Raw genomic sequence first — 18,530 nt, forward strand, 5'->3', positions numbered from 1 at the left:
AGGTGTCCTCATGGTCATCATAAATATTACAAGGTGACCCACCCACTCAGATTGGCTGTGGCCGCACACAGACACCCCAGAGCAAACTGCAAATCTGGGATACGGCAGGTATGGAACCTACTGGCAGGCTGGAGCTTGCTCATGACATACTGAGTAGCACAAAGGCAGACAGCGAAGAACTACCAGAATCCCACAGATGGCTCTTTTTCACCCTGGAAAACCATTCATGAGGTTACTATGACAAGAATATAAATCAAGGCTGACAGCACTAAGTGCTGGTTCCACGGCTCGCCATCTGGATACGAGGTTTTGCCAGTACTTAGCTGTTTTGATTATTTAATCAACTATTAAGCAAAGTATAATTCACATGCAAACTTTATCAAAAAAGGGAAAAAAGTTAATTTCCTACGACCCGCACAAACTGTTAACCTGTTAAGAAAAGCCTCATTTTTCCAGCACTCAAGTATATACACACGCATCATGTCTGTGTCTTTTTAAACATCTTCGGGTGAGGGTGAGGAGGAGAAGGACAATGAGATAAAGACATTAAACATCCAACAAGCCCCATTCCTTATCCTCTGTGAGACTGGCAGCATTACTCAGAAAGTCACTCCTTTGCTCTGATGGTCATGATATATTTGAATGTGTAGATCTTTAAGGATTTCCTTATTCATTTGGCCAGACCTATGGTAGGTGCTTTTTTGTTTTCTTGGTGGAATAATTCATCAGTGCTTCCTGAGAGGCTCAAACAGGATCACTGGCCAGATTCCGAAGAGAAACTGTTTGGAAACAAGTGAGGACAAAATGAAAGAAGGTAACTGCTGCGTGTTATCCCTGAGAAAGAACCTATGAGCTAGGTGTGCTAACAGCTGTCCTGGTATTAGCAGCCTGAGTATGGCATGGTCTTTCCAGACTTGCACCAGATCTCAGAAACTATTTTTATTTAATTTATTTATATGGATTAAGCTTCTATTTTGTCAGGCATGGAGCTGGGCGTTTAAATCATCTCAGATCCTTAAAACAACTCTGTAATGTAGCTATTAACAGCTTCATTTTATTGTTGAAAAAACTAAGGCTTGCAGAGAACAGACTTGCCCAAGGTCATAGAGCCGTACATGGAAGAGCTGGGATTCAAGAGCACCTGGTTCACTCTATCTACTACCTTTCCACCCCACCCCCTTCTTCCATCTGTGGCTCATCCTCCCAATACCCTGCCTCTCCCAACACATCCACACATGCAGGCACACACGCACACACACCCACCCCTAGGAAGGGAACTTACCTTTACTTTTGGCCTGTATCTCAGGTAAAGAGTTCTTGTATATAAACTGAAAGAAAAGGGGAGGGGGGAAAGCTCTTCAGATTAATTTTTAATTCATAAAAACTGGCTTACTGACAAATTTAACCATAGTGCCTCTGTACAAAAAAAACAACACTAGCAGATTCTTTGTTCATTTAGCAACTGTTTTTTGAGCAGCTACTCTATGCAGAACACTTGGCAAGATGCTAAGGAAGGCAGAAGTGAATATTCTCAGACTGTGACCTCAGGATGTTTGTAGTTTAGTGGGGAGCACTCCACTCATACTTGATGATTCATATCATAAGTGCCAGTTTCATCTTCGAAGATATATGGTAGCAAGGATTAAAGTAGAGTATTCTTAGAATATTTTGGAAGTGGTTATACCAGCTCTATAATGATTACAATACAGGTATGAGATGATCAGGAAGGTCACGAAAGTCTTCCTCACAGTAGCCTTTAGAATAAGTAACCTATGAAGACGAGACTGGATTCTAAATCAGTGCAAGTAAATAACTTGGCTAAGATTGTTACACAGTTATGAAGGGATGGAGCAAAGCTCCAAGCTCAGATCTTTTTACTTCCCTGTATTAACTCTTTGTTTGAAACAAACATTTGTACAGTACTTAAGTCTTAAAAGGGCACATGTGTTGTATTATTAATAATTCTCAAATCATCCCTCTGAAATATTATTTGCATACTTCATTCAGTGAGGTACCCAAAAAACCAAAATTTCTAAAACTGAAGCTTGAATACCCAAGCTTCTTTTATTTTAGTTATTTAGGATGAAATATGTCTAAAACATATTCTATCTTCGCTGTCTCCTTAAAAAAAAAATCAAAGTAAAACATTTTAACATTAATAGAAAACAAAACAAAAAAAAAGTAAGTCAAAACGCTGCCACCAAATATAGTCAAAATGCTTTTTTTTCCTGTATTTACTTTAACCCTTGTCTCCATACAAATTAGTTTTTACACAGGATTAATAAATTACCTACATATGATTTTAGTCTGTTTCACTTAAAAGTCAAAATTATGCAAATATCTATGTGTTATAAAATTTTCACATTTATAATTTTAAACGGCTGAATAAAAGATATACTATAATTTACTTTATAATTCTACCTTATTGGGTAATTTATTTTTCTTCCATTATCATTGTTGCTTTGCTAATTAACTGACACTGTAATAAACGTATTTGAGTGTACACACATATTTTCACTTTTCTGGGTTGTTTAGGATAAATTCCAAGGAATATAATAACTGGGATAAAAAATATAAATATTTCATTTTCACAAACACATATAGTATCGAATTTCTTTCCAAATGGGTTACATCAATTCACACTGACAAGTAATGGGTGATCATAGCATTTCACTGCAACTAAAGAATACAGAAGGAAATTTCAAAATACTACAGAGTTCACTTAATGGATATAAAAAATATCTCACTGTTTTATTAAAAAATTTTTTTCAATAGGTAATATAATAATCATTTGGTAACGATTTGAAAGAATACATAGTAAAAAGGTCTGTCTCCTACCTGGTACCTTCAGTCGAGAGATAAACGCTGGTACTTACCAGTTAACATACACCCTTACAAAGATAATTAAGTATTTATGAGCACATATATGTATTTAGCCGTCACTTTTTCACAAAAATGGATATTCTGTTTTAGAAGGCACTTTGATTACCATTTAGATGATCAGTTTTCTATTTGCTTATTTACACCAAATATCCCCCTCCCCCCCACCCCCCTCATCATCTGGAAGATTGGCCTTTCCCTCTCCTTTGTTATTTTTTAAATTTAAAAATAGTTTCAAACTTACAGGAAAGTTGCAAGATTGGTAGGAAGAATTCCGTATCCCTGTCTCCCAGATGCCAAATTGTTATCATTTAACCACATTTGTTTTACACACACACACACACACACACACACACAAACACATGTCCAAGTGTATATATATCCTATACATGTATGACATGATGCCCATCACCCCTAAATATTCCAATATGTATCACATAAAACAAGGACAGTGTCCTAAATTACTATAATACATACAACCCTTCCACTCAGGAAATTAATACAATGCTAACATTCAACTCAAGACTTCATTGTAACTAATTTTATTGACTGTCCCAATAATTTCTCCTTTTTTTCCTTTCTGATCCAGGTTGCTATCCAGAAACACGCACTGCATTTAGTTTTCATATCTTAACAATTTTTTTTCTAACTAGAACAGGTCTTCAGTCTTTCCTTGTCTCATGAACTTGATAGTCTTAAAAAATATAGGACTTTCATTCTGTAGAAGGACCTTCAACATAGGTCCATCAATATTTCCTCATAACCAGACCCAGGCCATGCATTTTTGGCAGGAATACTAAAACAATGATGCTGAGCTCATTTCAGTGCATTTTATCAGGAGATACACCATAATGACCTGCTCTGTCATGGGCAATGTTAACCTTAAATGCAGGGTCAAGTTGGTTGCTGCCAGTTTTCTTCACTGAAAAGTCACCATCTCCCCCTTTGTATTAGTATTTCATAGGGAGATAATCTAAATTACACCAGTATGTGTTCCTCATCATACTCCCACCTATCAGCCAGAGCATCCATTGATAAATAATACATATCAACTATCCCTAAGATGATTGCCAAATGGTGATCATTCGTGTCCATTGTTCCTTCTACATTTGTTATTTGGCATTCTTTTGTAAGGAAGAGCTTTCCCTTCTCCTCATTTATTTATATTAGCATGCACTCACAGATTCTTATTTTATTCAATGGGTTGTAACTTGAAACTCTTGCTATTTAATTTTGATACTGACACTATCTCTGGCTTAGAAGGCCAAAGCTTGCCTTTCAGCCCTCACAGGGGTTCATAGAGCTAGCCAATACATGGATGTGTAAACATACGTATACACATATATTTATAATTTATACAACACACACACATCTTTTTCCATATCTGTGTGTACATTTATGTTTGTGTCACACTCGTGAGCTCACGCTAATACTTTTTTCTAAAGATTTTTATTTATTTGAGAGAGAGTGGGAGTGAGGGGAGGAGCAGAGGGAGAGGGAGAGTGACAAGCAGACTCCTCAGTCAGCAGGGAGCCTGATGTGGGGCTCAATCCCAGGACCCTGAGATCATGACCTGAGCCCAAGTCAGACGCTTAAATGACTGAGCCACCCAGGTGCCCCTGACAGTTTAAATTCCAGTCTAACCTCCTCAAGATTCTGTCTAGCTTTCCCTCCTTCCGTATTTGTAAATCCCGTCTGAGACAGTGGAGAAATCAGGTTTTGTTATCCCCAATAGATTTACTTACTGTTTAATCAATGAATTTACTTGTTCAGTGTAACCCATTTCTTAACTCCGGCCACCTCCTCCACCCACCCTGCCATATCCCTTCCCCTCAACACTCTGCTTCCTTGCAGTGCACAGCAGCCACTTCCCATCACCATCAGATCTTCTCGGAAGCTCGGCATGCTGCTACCTCTGACCTCCTTTCCTCATTCCTTAGACACTGAATGCTGCCACCTCAGCACAGCACTTCTTCCCCTCATTACCCCACTTCCCTGAAGGGTTTCCATACCAGGAGGACAGAAGGAGAAAGTGAAGGGAGATGGAAAGGGGAAGGTGAAAAAGGGAAGTGGGAATTGGGAACCCTAACCTTTTAAAATAGCATGGGATGAGTATACTTTCACTTATTTATTATAGAAATTTATTACTGTATTGTATCACGCTGCAGTAATGTCCTCGGGACTTCTTGGGCAGTGTTAAGTTTGTAATTCTCAGGCTCATTTTATAGTTGTTCTTATTTCTCCTTTTCTATCATTTTTCAATTTCCTCAAACATTGCCTATCCCTTCCCTGTTAAATTAGCTATTTCTAAGGTGCTATGGGCTGAGAATCCAAATAATCAACGTAGTAACCAGTTGTAAAAAGTAAGATAAATATACTGACAGTCAGAGTTTAAGAGCTCTTCCATGATTAATAACCTTGAGCTCCTCACAGCATAAATTCAATGATTCTTACTTAGCTGCACAGACGTTCTTTTTCCATAATTCTCAGGTAGTTCTATTTTAGATAAGTCAGGTTGCTTAAATAAGTTAATCTCCAGAGAGGAGCTATGCAAATGTTATTTTGAGGAAGTATTCTACAAATTTCAGTTGAGTAAATTTTCACATTGGTTCAAAGGAAAATTTTCTTTCCCTTTCTAGAAATATTTCAGCTCTTTCAACTCTTGAGAAGAATTTGAGATTAAACATATTCTGATCCCCTAGTAAAGAGATCAGCAGGTACACATTCATTCATTAAATCATTTAACAATATATACTGAATGCTTACTATCTGATGAGTATTGTTCTAAGCATTTGAGAGGGTAGCAGTGAATAAGATAAAATCCCTTATCTCAAGGAACTTTAAGTCTAGCTGGTGGAGGCAAACAAATATATATAACTGTTCATAAATGCTTTGAAGAAAAATAAGGCCCGGTAAGGGGAGAATGATATGGAGGCATTATTTGAATAGTGTGATCAGAGAGAATTCTAATTTCATTTTTGTTGTAAATGACTGACCTCTAACAGACTCTTGAGCAAGGGAAGAGAAGTGGTAACCAATTTATCTCAGGGAAGGAGACAAATTAAGCTGGGGACTGCTGATACTCATGCTTTCCCAGTCTGCTACTCTGGCTGCTTTTTCCCCTCTAAATTTTTTCTCTATAAACAAAGATATGTTGATAAACAATAAATGGAAATGTTTACGTACTACTTGCTCTAAAAAAGGAAATGAATGGTTACTTAAAATGTAGATCACGTGTCAGAGGTCAGTTAGTATAACTATCTCACTTTAAGGAAAACTAGGGACACTTGGGTGGCTCAGTCGGTTAAGTGTCTGCCTTTGGCTCAGGGTCCTGGGATTGAGTCCCACATCGGGCTCCCTCTCCCTCTGCCTGCCGCTCCCCCTGCTTGCACAGCCTCTCTCTCTCTGACAAATAAATAAATAAAATCTTAAAAAAAAAAAAAAAAGGATGAGAAAACTAACTAAACTTCAGAGAGGGTAGGGACTTGCTTAAGGTCACCCAGGGGCAGAGGGAAACCTAGAACATAAGTTCTTGATTTTTGTCTCTGATGTTTTATGTTTACACCATCCTATTTGAAGGATAAAGGAAAAAACACTTCAATACTATGCTTTAAAAAAGGTCTCTATTTCCTACCTGAAAAGGATGTGAAGATAAGAACCAAGGCCAGTTAAAATGTGCCACCATGCATGAAACTGTGTGGCAACTCCTATGATAGGTGGCACCTTCTTTCGAAAATTCCTGTGTAAAGAGGGGAAAAGAAATCACCGTATTATTATTTTTTCAATATTTAGCAACTAATGTTGACAGCCTTTGAGCATTTTGAAATGTTATTCTCAGATATGGCAATTATTTAATCTCCTTAAGTTAGCTGTAGTCTGCATATTGTTTTCCAAAGTATATTTTGAGGAATAGTGTTTCTAGCAGAAGTTCCATGAAGAATTGATTCTGTGCTCAAAGAAAAAACATAGAAAATAGTACATAGTTTATTGCCCTCTTGGAGACTGCAACGTCTATTAATAGAATGAAGGTTTTGAGAAGTCCTAGTAGAACTATATAAGAGTTATTTTCATTTTCTTTTAGGTAATGTACTAATGGACAGAACCCTTTATTTTTTTATTTTTTTTTTATTATATTAGTCACCATACAGTACTTCATTAGTTTTTGATGTAGTGTTCCATGATTCATTGTTTGTGTGTAACACCCAGTGCTCCAGGTAATACATGCCCTCCTTAATACCCATCACCGGGCTAACCCATCCCCCCACTCCCCTCCCCTTTCACACCCTCAGTTTGTTTCCAGAGTTCACAGTCTCTCATGATTCGTCTACATGAGATGAACCATATGATAATTCATATGCTTGACTTATTTCACTTGCATAATCTCCTCCAGTACTATCCGTGTCGATGCAAATGTTGGGTAATCATCCTTTCTGATGGCTGAGTAATATTCCATTGTACATACAGACCACATCTTCTTTACCCATTCATCTGTTGAAGAGCGTCTCGGCTCCTTCCACTCCAATAGTTTGGCTATTGTGGACATTGCTGCTATGAACATTGGGGTGCATATGGCGCTTTTTTTCACTACATCTGTATCTTTGGGGTAAATACCCAGCAGTGCAATTGCTGGGTCATAGGGTAGCTCAATTTCCAACCTTTTGCGGAACCTCCACAGTTTTCCAAAGTGGCTGCACCAACCTGCATTTCCACCAACAGTGTAAGAGGGCTCCCCTTTCTCCACAACCTCTCCAACACTTGTTGTTTCTTGTCTTGTCAATTTTTGCCATTCTAACTGTGTAAGGTGGTATCTCAATGTGGTTTTGATTTGAATTTCCCTGATAGCTAATGATGTTGAACATTTTTTCATGTGTCTGTTATCCAATCGTATGTCTTCTTTAGAAAAGTGTCTGTTCATATCTTCTGCCCATTTTTTGACTTATTTGTTTTTCGGGCGTTGAGTTTGAGAAGTTCTTTATATATCTTGGATACCAGCTCTTTATCTGTAATGTCATTTGCAAATATCTTCTCCCATTCCATGGGTTGTCTCTTCGTTTTGTTGACTGTTTCCTTTGCTGTGCCAAAGCTTTTTATCTTGATGAAGTCCCAAAAGTTCATTTTTGCTTTTGTTTCCCTTGCCTTTGGAGACGTGTCATGAAAGAAGTTGCTGTGGCCAGTGTCGAAGAGGTTACGGCTTATGTTCTTCTCTATGAATTTGATGGATTCCTGTCTCACATCGAGGTCTTTCATCCATTTAGAGTTTATCTTTGTGTATGGTATAAAAGAATGGTTGAGTTTCATTCTTCTGTATATGACTGTCCAATTTTCCCAGCACCATTTATTGAAGAGACTGTCTTTTTTCCATTGGATATTTTTTCCTGCTTTGTCAAAGACTAGTTGACCATAGAGTTAAGGGTCTGTATTTGGACTCTCTATTTTGTTCCATTGATCTATGCGTCTGTTTTTGTGCCAGTACCATGTTGTCTTGGTGATCACAGCTTTGTAGTATAGCTTGAAATCAGGCAACGTGATGCCCCCAGCTTTGTTTTTCTTTTTCAATATTTCCTTGGCAATTCTGAGTCTTTTCTGTTCCATACAAATTTTAGGATTGTTTGTTCCAGCACTTTGAAAAATGGCATTGGTATTTTGATCAGGATGGCGTTGAAAGTATAGACTGCTCTGGGGTAGCATAGACATTTTAACAATGTTTATTCTTCTGATCCACGAGCATGGAATGTTTTTCCATCTTTTCGTGTCTTCTTCAATTTCTTTCATAAGTGTTCTGTAGTTTCTAGAGTATAGATCCTTTACCTCTTTGGTTAGGTTTATTCCAAGGTATCTCATGGTTTTTGGTGCTACTGTAAATGGAATCGACTCCCTAATTTCTCTTCCTACAGTTACATTGTTAGTGTATAGGAAAGCAACTGATTTCTGTGCACTGATTTTGTATCCTGCCACATTACTGAATTGCTGTATGAGTTCTAGTAGTTTGGGGGTGGAGTCTTTTGAGTTTTCCACATAAAGTATGATGTTATCTACCAAGAGACAGAGTTTGACTTCTTCTTTTCCAATCTGAATACCCCTTATTTCTTTTTGTTGTCTGATCGCTGTTGCTAGGATTTCTAGTACTATGTTGAGTAACAGTGGCGAGAGTGGGCATCCTGTCATGTTCTTGATCTTAAGGGAAAGGCTCTTAGCTTTTCCCCACTGAGAATGATATTTGCTGAGTGCTTTTCATAGATGGTTTTTATGAAATTGAGGAATGTACGCTTTATCCCTACACTCTGAACAGTTTTAATCAGGAAAGGATGCTGTATTTTGTCAAATGCTTTATCTGCATTAATTGAGAGGACTGTATGGTTCTTGTCTCTTATTATGTTCTATCACACTGATTGATTTGCAATGTTGAACCACCCTTGTATCCCAGGGCACCTGGTCTTGATGGATAATCCTTTTAATGTACTGTTGGATCCTATTAGCTAGGATCTTGTTGAGAATTTTGGCATCCATATTCATCAGGGATATCGGTCTGCAATTCTCCTTTTTGATGGGGTCTTTCCCTGGTTTTGGGATCAAGGTAATGCTGGCCTCATAGAATGAGTTTGGAAGTTTTCCTTCTGTTTCTATTATTTGAAACAGCTTCAGGAGAATAGGTATTATTGCTTCTTTGAATGTTGGGTAGAATTCACCAGGGAATCCATCAGGCCCTGGACTCTTGTTTTTTGGGAGGTTTTTGATAACTGCTCCAATATTGTTACTGGTTATTGGTCCATTCAGGTTGTCAATTTCTTCCTGTTTCAGTCATGGTAATTTATAGGTTTCCAGGAAGGCATCCATTTCTCCCAGGTTGCTTAATTTATTGGCATATAGTTGTTGATAATAATTTCTAATAATTGTTTCCATTTCCTTGGTGTTACTCATGACCTCTCCCCTTTCAATCATAATTTTATTAATTTGGGACCTTTCTCTTTTCTTTTGGATAAGTCTGGCCTGTGGTTTATTGATCTTATTAATTCTTTCAAAGAACCAGCTTCCAGTTTCCTTAATCTGCTCTACTGTGTTTCTGGTTTCTAATTCATTGATCTCTGCTCTAATCTTAATTATTTCTCTTCTCATGCATGGCTTAGGCCTTCTTTGTTGTTCCTTCTCCAGTTAAGTTGTAAAGATAGATTGTATATTCTGGATTTTTCTATTTTTTTAAGTGAGGCTTGGATGGCTATGTATTTCCCCCTTAGGACCACCTTTGCAGTATCCCATAGGTTTTGGACTGATGTGTTTTTGTTTTCATTGGTTTCCATAAATTGTTTAAGTTCTTCCTTGATTTCCTGGTTGACCCAGACATTCTTAAGCAGGATGGTCTTCAGCTTCCAAGTGTTTGAATTTCTTCCAATTTTTTTCTTGTGATTAAGTTCTAGTTTCAAAGCATTGTGGTCTAAGAATATGCAGGGAATAATCTCAATCTTTTGGTATTGATTGAGACCTGATTTGTGACCCAGTATGTGGTCCATTCTGGAGAAGTTCCATGTGCATTCGAGAAGAATGAGTATTCTGTTGTTTTAGGGTGGAATGTTCTGTATTTATCTATGAGGTCCATCTGGTCCAGTGTGTCATTCAAAGCTCTTGTATATTTGCTGATTTTCTGCTTAGATGATCTGTCTATTGCTGAGAGTGGAGTGTTGAGGTCCCCTACTATTAATGTATTATTATATATATCTTTTTATTTTGGTTAACAGTTGGCTTATGTAGCTGGCTGCTCCCATGTTGGGGGCATAGATATTTATAATTGTTAGATCCTCTTGTTGGATAGACCCTTTAAGAATGATATAATGTCTGTTTGTATCTCTAACTACTACAGTCTTTAGCTTTAAATCTAATTTTGGACAGAACCCTTTCTTCAAGCAGTATCTTACTAACACTTTATGGAACAAGTGTTTCCTGGAACACAATTTGGGAAACATTGGTCTACTTAGCTATTCATTCAAGAAACCAAATACATGGGGCGCCTGGGTGGCACAGCGGTTAAGCGTCTGCCTTCGGCTCAGGGCGTGATCCCGGCGTTATGGGATCGAGCCCCACATCAGGCTCCTCCACTATGAGCCTGCTTCTTCCTCTCCCACTCCCCCTGCTTGTGTTCTCTCTCTTGCTGGCTGTCTCTATCTCTGTCAAATAAATAAATAAAATCTTTAAAAAAAAAAAAAAAGAAACCAAATACATGTTTTTCCTTGCCCTACACACAACCGTCATCTTAGATGAGCACCATACAGTCTATAAAGTGCTTTTGTAAATATTATTTCACTTCATAGTGAGTCTTTGAGGTAGCTATTATTACTTTTGCTTTACAGATGAGGAACCTAAAAATCAGAAACCAAGCTGCCCAAGTCACTAAGCCAAGTGGCACAGCTGAGTCTCAAATTCTATATCTTTTGATTAAGCGTGTACTCTATTGATATTCTCATTTATTAGAAGGGAAAAAAATCAATGTAAAACTATTTCTCTAGATATCCTATGAATTTTTGAGAAAACTACCATCTCTAAGAACCTACTTTATTTCTTAGTGGCTCTTACCCAGAGGATGATGACTATCTCAGCAGTGTAAACACTGGGGCATCTGATGGGTAATTCTGATTCAGAACCACTCATTCAGAACTTAGTTTTCTAAGCAGGGTATATTACTTGTTTGTTTGTGTACATTTAAAATATACATTTACTTATTTAATTTTTTATTATGGAAAATTTCAAACATGTGCAAAAGTGGGCAAAATTATAATGAACCCATAATCCAGCTTCAACAATTATAACTTACAGCCAATCATCTAGGCTCCATCCACTTCTCCCCTTCCACATTTTGAAGCAAATCCCAGATATTGTATCATTTTAACTCTAAATATTTCAGTATGTGTCTCTAAAAAATTAAAACCTCTTTAAAAAGGGGTGCCTGGGTGGTGCAGTCAGTTGAGTGACTGACTCTTGGTTTCCGCTCAGGCTGTAATCTTGGGGTTGTCATCTCAGGGTCATGAGATCAAGCCCCAGGTCGGGCTTCACACTTAGAGTGGAGTCTGCTTGGGATTTTCTCTCCCTCTCCCTCTGCCCCTCCTGCTTGTGCACGCTCTCTAATAAATCAATCAATCAATCAATCAATCTTAAAAAAATCTATTTTTTAATTTTTTTACAAAGAGCTTTTCTTATAAAGATTTTATTTATTTATCAGAGAAAGAGAGAGAGAGAGCAAAAGCAGAGGGAGCAGGAGGCAGAGGGAGAATCAGGCTCCCTGCTGAGCAAGGAGCCCGATGTGGGACTCGATCCTAGGGCCCTGGGATCATGACCTGACCCGAAGGCAGACGCTTAACCAACTGAGCCACCCAGGTGACCCAAAAGAACCCCTTTAAAACATAACAGGGGCACCTGGGTGGCTCAGTAGTTAAGCATCTGCCTTCGGCTCAGGGAGTGATCCCAGGGTTCTGGGATCGAGCCCCACATCGGGCTCCTCTGCTGGGAGCCTGCTTCTTCCTCTCCCACTTCCCCTGCTTGTGTTCCCTCTCTCGCTGCCTATCTCTCTAAAAAAAAAGAAAACAAAAAAACAAAAAAACATAACAGTAATACCATTTTCACACATAAAATATTAACAATAATCCCTTAATATCACAAAATATTCAATTATAGATTAAAGTTCCAATAATCTCATAAATTTAAAATTTTGTTTTGCAGTTTGTTTGCTTGAATCAGAATTAAAGAAAATCAACACACTGCATTTGATTGATATAGTATTATCTCTTAAGTCTCTTATTTATTTTTAAATATTTTTTTCTTTCTTTCTTTTGATCGAGAGCGCACGTGCACCCGTAGGGGGAGGGGCAGGGGGAGAGAGAGAGAATCCCATGCAGACTCTGTGATGAGTGCAGAGGCTGACACACAGGGCTCCATCTCACCACCCTGTGATCATGACCTGAGCCAAAATCAAGAATCAGACACTTAACCAAATGAGCCACCCAGATGCCCCTTTAGTCTCTTTTAATCTATATGTTCCTCTTCCCTTTTTTTACCCCCCTGCAATTTATGCTGAAGAGACCACGTCATTCATCCTGCAGATTTCCCACAGAATTCTGCCCATTGCCTCTCTCTTGTGCTTTTCAATTTATGTGTTTATGCAAAACTTCAGGGCACAAAATTCTGAGTTGGAAGGACCCACTAGTTTAACCTCTTCAACATGTTCAGTTTATGGAAACTGAGGCCCAGAAAGATATTTCTTAGTGACAGACTAAGGTGCAGAGATGCAAAATCAAACTCTAGTCAATATATAATTGTTGACAAGATGGTAAAAGAAACACTTGCCTTTCTTAGAAAATAACATTAAGTATACTAAAGTACAAAATTATATACATGTATCTTATTATTTTTTTTTTAAATATTTTATTTATTTATTTATTTGACAGAGAGAGAGAGAGAGACAGCCAGTGAGAGAGGGAGCACAAGCAGGGGGAGTAGGAGAGGAAGAAGCAGGCTTTCAGCGGAGGAGCCTGATGTGGGGCTCGATCCCAGAACGCCGGGATCACGCCCTGAGCCAAAGGCAGACGCTCAACGACTGAGCCATCCAGGCGCCCCGTATACACGTATCTTATATGCTTCTTACATATCATTAGTATTTCTTCAACACAGCAGATTAGGGAGATTTCAGAGGCCTAATTAACATCTGGTCAACTCTATAATTCTGTGATACATACACACAAAAATCCCTACAGATATTACAAAATTGTCTTAGGTCCAAATTTTTAGGTTAATTAAACAAGTATTCTCAGAATTTAACTTCAACAATGGCAAAAATTCACTTCATGGCACTAATAATTCTATATGCCTATGAAATTTTCTGCTTAATAGATTGCTTCTAAAAATATTTCTCAAAGATTGAAAATATATCTTACCTCAGTGAATCACAAAAGATGTTATCTACGTTCCATAACAGAAATCCCATTAAAAATATACCCAAGGATGTATATCCCAGTCCTCTGAGCCATGGATAAACCCTGTGGGGAAAAAAAGGAAAGCAAACTGAAATTTTGTTAAGTCGTGTCATGATCAGAGCTTGAAGCCACTGCTTTCATGAGAAGGAAAGGTTTTCGTTAGTATTAAAAGCAAACCTATCTATTAAATTCTCTAATACATTTGCCTATTACATTTAGCCATTAAAAAAATGAGAAAAAATATGCCATTAAGACTTTGCTAAGTGTTTCCAAAAAGTAATCTTAAGGCCCCCCAATAACTTCATCAGTCCCCTGGAAGAGGCAGCAGATGCTGGAATAGAATTAACATTGACTGAGTCACCTGCTCAGTGTCAGCAGGCACCATAGTCAATTAGATACACAAGCAAATGAATAAAATCTTCAAATAAACCCTGTGAAGAAGGTATTATAATCTTTGCACTTCGCTGATAAGGAAATTGAAGCTTGGTGAGTTACCCAAAACAAGAACAGTAGCTTACCTATTTTTATAGCTTCAATGATGTATCACTGACTTCACTTAACTGAATATATTTCAAGCGCACATTTTATTGGTACATTTGTATATATCCATGAAACACTACAATCAAGGTGATAAACATATTTATCATTGCCAAAAGCTAGTTTGCATTTTTCAGAATGTTATATAAATGGAATAACACAGTACATCCTCTTCATTGTATGCCTTCTTTCACTTGGCATAATTATTTTAAAATTCATCCATGTGGTTATGTGTATCAATCCTTCATGTCCTTTAATTGCTTAGTAGTATTCCACTGTATGGATATACCACAATTTGTTTATCTGTCCAAATGTTGGTGGACATTTATATTGTTTCCATTTTTTTCTATAGCAAATAAAATAGCTATGACCACTGATAAGTAAGTTTTTGTATGAACGTATGCTTTCATTTCTCTTGGGTAAAAAGCTAGGACAGGAATAGCTGTATTGTACAGCAGGTGAATGTTAAACATTTTTAAGGTACTGTTAAACTGTTTTCCTAAGTGACTGTATAATTTTACATTCCCACCAGCAGTGTACGAATGTTTTTTGTTCTATATCCTCACCAACATTTGGCATAACGTGGGTATTTTTTTTCATTTTAGTTGCTCCTTGTGGGTGTTAGTATCTCACTGTTGTTTTAATTTGCATTTCCCTAATGACTAATGTTATGAAACATCTTCTCATGTGCTATTTGCCATCCATGTATCTTCTTTGATACAGTTTGTTAAATCTTTGCCTGTTAAAAAAACTGTGCCTTCTTATTGGGTTGTAAGAGTTCTTTATATATTCTAAATATAAAGTCCTTTGTTGGATATATATATTTTGTATTTTCTCCAAGTCTGTGATTTGTCTTTCACTTTCTTAACAATGTCTTTTGAAGGAAAAAAATTTGTTATTTTGATGAAGTTCAATATTTTAATTTTTTCATTATAGTTTGTATTTTTTGTATCCTATTTAATAACTTTGTCTAACCAGAGGCTGCAAAGACTTCTATACTTTCTTCTAGAAGTTTTATAATTTTAGCTTTTACATTTAGGGATATGATTCAATTCTAGCAATTTTTGTAATGGCATTAAATTTTGTAATGGCATGAGTTTAAGTTCATTTAAAAAATAAGAATATACAGTTGTTTCAGCACAATTTATTGAAAAGATTATCCTTCCCTCTACAGAATTACCTTTGAATGTTTACTTAACATCAGGTCAGTATGGATGAATGGTTTACTTCTGGATGTTTTATTGATCTATATTTCATTCTTACCACCAACACCACATTGTCTTGATTACTGCAGCACAGAGTAAACCAAGGAGTGTAAGTCCTCTTTGTCATTCATTTTTTTTTTAAAGATTTTATTTATTCTTTTGAGAGAGAGCGCTCGTGGGAGCACGGTGGGGGCAGGGGAGGGGAAGGAGACAAGAGAAGCAGGCTCCATACCGAGCAGGGAGCCCCACACAAGGCTTGATTCCAGAATTCCCGGATTACGACCTGAGCTGAAGGCAGTCGCCTAATTGATGGAGCCACCCAGGCGCCCATGTCATTCTTTTTTAAAACTGTTTTGGTTCTTCTAGATCCTTTGCATTCCCATGTAAATTTCAGAATCAGTTTCTCAATTTTTACCAAAAAGCCTGCAGAGATTTTGATTGTGACTGCATTAAACCTATAGGTCAGCTGGGGAGAACTGACATCTTAACAATATTGAGTTTTTGAATCCATGAAAATGGTACATCTATCTGTTTATTTAGGTCTTCTTAAATTCCTCTCAGCGAAAAACTGTTCATTGTTGTTTCCCATATGCAGGTCTTACACACAGTTGCTAAATTTAATCCTTAAAACCTCTGATGTTTTTTGGTGCTACTGGAAATCGTACTTTTGAAATTTCACTTTTCAATTGTTTGCTGCTAATATATAGAAATATGATTTTTGAATATTCATTTGAATTCCATGACCTTGTTGAATTCCAACTTACTACTTGTAGTAGTTTTTTGGTACATGTTCCATGACATTTTCTGTACATGATCATGTGATTTGCAAATACTATATTGGACAAGCCTTCAACCAGTATAATGTTGAATAGAAGTGGTGATAATATTCTTGTTTTATTCTTCATTTTAAAGATAACTTTTTTTTTTAAAGATTCTTTTAAAAATTTATTGGACAGAGATAGAGACAGCCAGCGAGAGAGGGAACACAAGCAGGGGGAGTGGGAGAGGAAGAAGCAGGCATAGCGGAGGAGCCTGATGTGGGGCTCGATCCCGGAACGCCAGGATCACGCCCTGAGCTGAAGGCAGACGCTTAACCGCTGTGCCACCCAGGCGCCCCTTAAAGATAACTTTTTAAAACATTTCATGACTATATATGTTAGATGCTGTAGAGTTTACAGGTTAAGGAAGTTCCCTTCTATTAACTAATTTGTAAAGGGTTCTATTTTGTTTTTAGTTTGTAAATAGCTGTTGAATTTTACAGAATGCTCCTTCTAAATCTACTGCTATCTTCATGTATTTTTTCTCCTTTTAAGTATGGTGAACGACAAGAATAGATTTTCTCAAATATTTTCTTTTTTTAACTGGAAGTATCTGTATATAAATGAATGAAAAAGGGTAATTTAAAAACCATCAGGAAAGCACAAACCTGGCTGTGTGTGGAAAAAGCATTACTGCCACTGTCTGATGAAGGTTCTCAGAAAAGATTAGGTTAAAAGAGTCACGGTCTGTCTTCAGCTTTTCAGAGTTTATCATAACCCCATTTAGGGGAGGCAAGAATGAGTCCCAGGAAACAAGGCTCAACACAGTGAAGGCATCTGGCAGAGCTGCAGTGTGGGCCAGGTGCTGAGATGTGACAGAATATGCTCGATGGGAATAGGGTACTCTCTATTTTCTGCTTCTAAGCTTACTTACCAGGGCCAATCTTCAGCTCTCAGCAGTAGTTCAAAGCAAAATTCTTCTGTGGGGTGAAATGAATGTCTTTGGTTATCCAGGCAGCAGGGTACACAGGAGAGAGCAAGAATTTCTCAGGACATGGTCCCTATAAGCTAAATACAGATAAGATTCTGGGGACAGACTACCCATTATTATCAGGTATAAGAATATATAATACAGAAGGCCCTCAACATATCTGGGTCTGGAGTCACACTGCTTCATTCTGGACTGCCTTCCTCACTAGTGTATAGCTATAAATATGAGAAGTCCCTTACTCTCCTCTTCACCCTGAGAATTGCCTTTACCCCTCTCGACACTGGATTTCCTATGTCTTTTATCTCATGTCTTCCTCCTTTTTGGTTTACTCTCTCATTATACAGCCTTCAGTAGGTTTCTGAGTAATAGTTTATAGGCTATAAGCTTTTTTGAGAACTCAGATATATGAGTTGGTAGTTTGGTTGGCTGCAGGATTCTAAGTTAGAATTCTAGCTGCCAGTTTTGTTTTGATAAGCCCCAAACCATTCTGATTCCTGATCCTTTGTATGTATGTCTGCCTTCTAACTCTACAAACTTGTGGAATCTTCCTTATCAAGAATTCTGAAACTGTCATGGGTCTATTTCTACCCATTGTGTTGAAGAGCCAGTGGGTTGTTCCAGTGGAATAATTCATGTCTTTCAATTGCAGGGTATTTTCTTAAGTAATTTTGATAATGAATTCCTTCTCTTCCATTTTATATGCATTGCCCCCTCCCCTTTTTTATGTTGGTCCTTGTATCTGGCCCAGTAATATTTCTATTGAGTCTCTTCTCCATCTCTTTCTCATCATCCTGATGGCACCCAGGTGTGTGTGTGTGTGTGTGTGTGTGTTTGCTTCTGCCTTTTCTGCTGTGAAGCCCAGACTTGAGGAAACACTTCACTGTTTCTCCACAGCAGTGGTGATGAGTGGGCCCAAGGGTCCTGAGGCCTCGTGTTGTCTTATTTACTCTGGAATATACCATGGGTTTAGTGTCTTTTGTGCAGTAGATTCTTACCGGTGGATGGGGGATGATGGACCATAATGAAATCACAATGTGTGTTCAGGGGAAGGAATTCCAGTGGCTTCTTTAACTGTATTTTTCAAACCATTCACTTCAGTTTTCCATTTTACCATATTTTTAGTATCTTTGGCGGCGGGGGGGGGGGATTCTCTGAATGTTCCTTTTTTTATATTGCATCCCACTCTTGACTCATAGATATAGTGTAT

At 37.7% G+C, this 18,530-nt stretch overlaps 1 protein-coding gene across 1 annotated transcript in view; it reads right to left on the reverse strand.

The window, feature by feature from the left end:
* Positions 1–357: 357 nt before the first annotated feature.
* The window catches only part of ACER3 (alkaline ceramidase 3), a 78,244-nt gene continuing 60,071 nt past the window's right edge, over positions 358–18,530 (reverse strand). The window contains exons 7-10 of the mRNA XM_011237774.3: positions 13,794–13,895; positions 6,515–6,619; positions 1,283–1,328; positions 358–779 (exon numbers count right to left, since the gene is read on the reverse strand). Coding sequence (XP_011236076.2) covers positions 726–779; positions 1,283–1,328; positions 6,515–6,619; positions 13,794–13,895 — 307 coding nt within the window. The 3' untranslated portion in view covers positions 358–725. The remainder of the gene's footprint in view (positions 780–1,282; positions 1,329–6,514; positions 6,620–13,793; positions 13,896–18,530) is intronic.

The sequence above is a fragment of the Ailuropoda melanoleuca genome, chromosome 8 (assembly GCF_002007445.2).
Source record: "Ailuropoda melanoleuca isolate Jingjing chromosome 8, ASM200744v2, whole genome shotgun sequence".
NCBI lineage: Eukaryota > Metazoa > Chordata > Mammalia > Carnivora > Ursidae > Ailuropoda > Ailuropoda melanoleuca.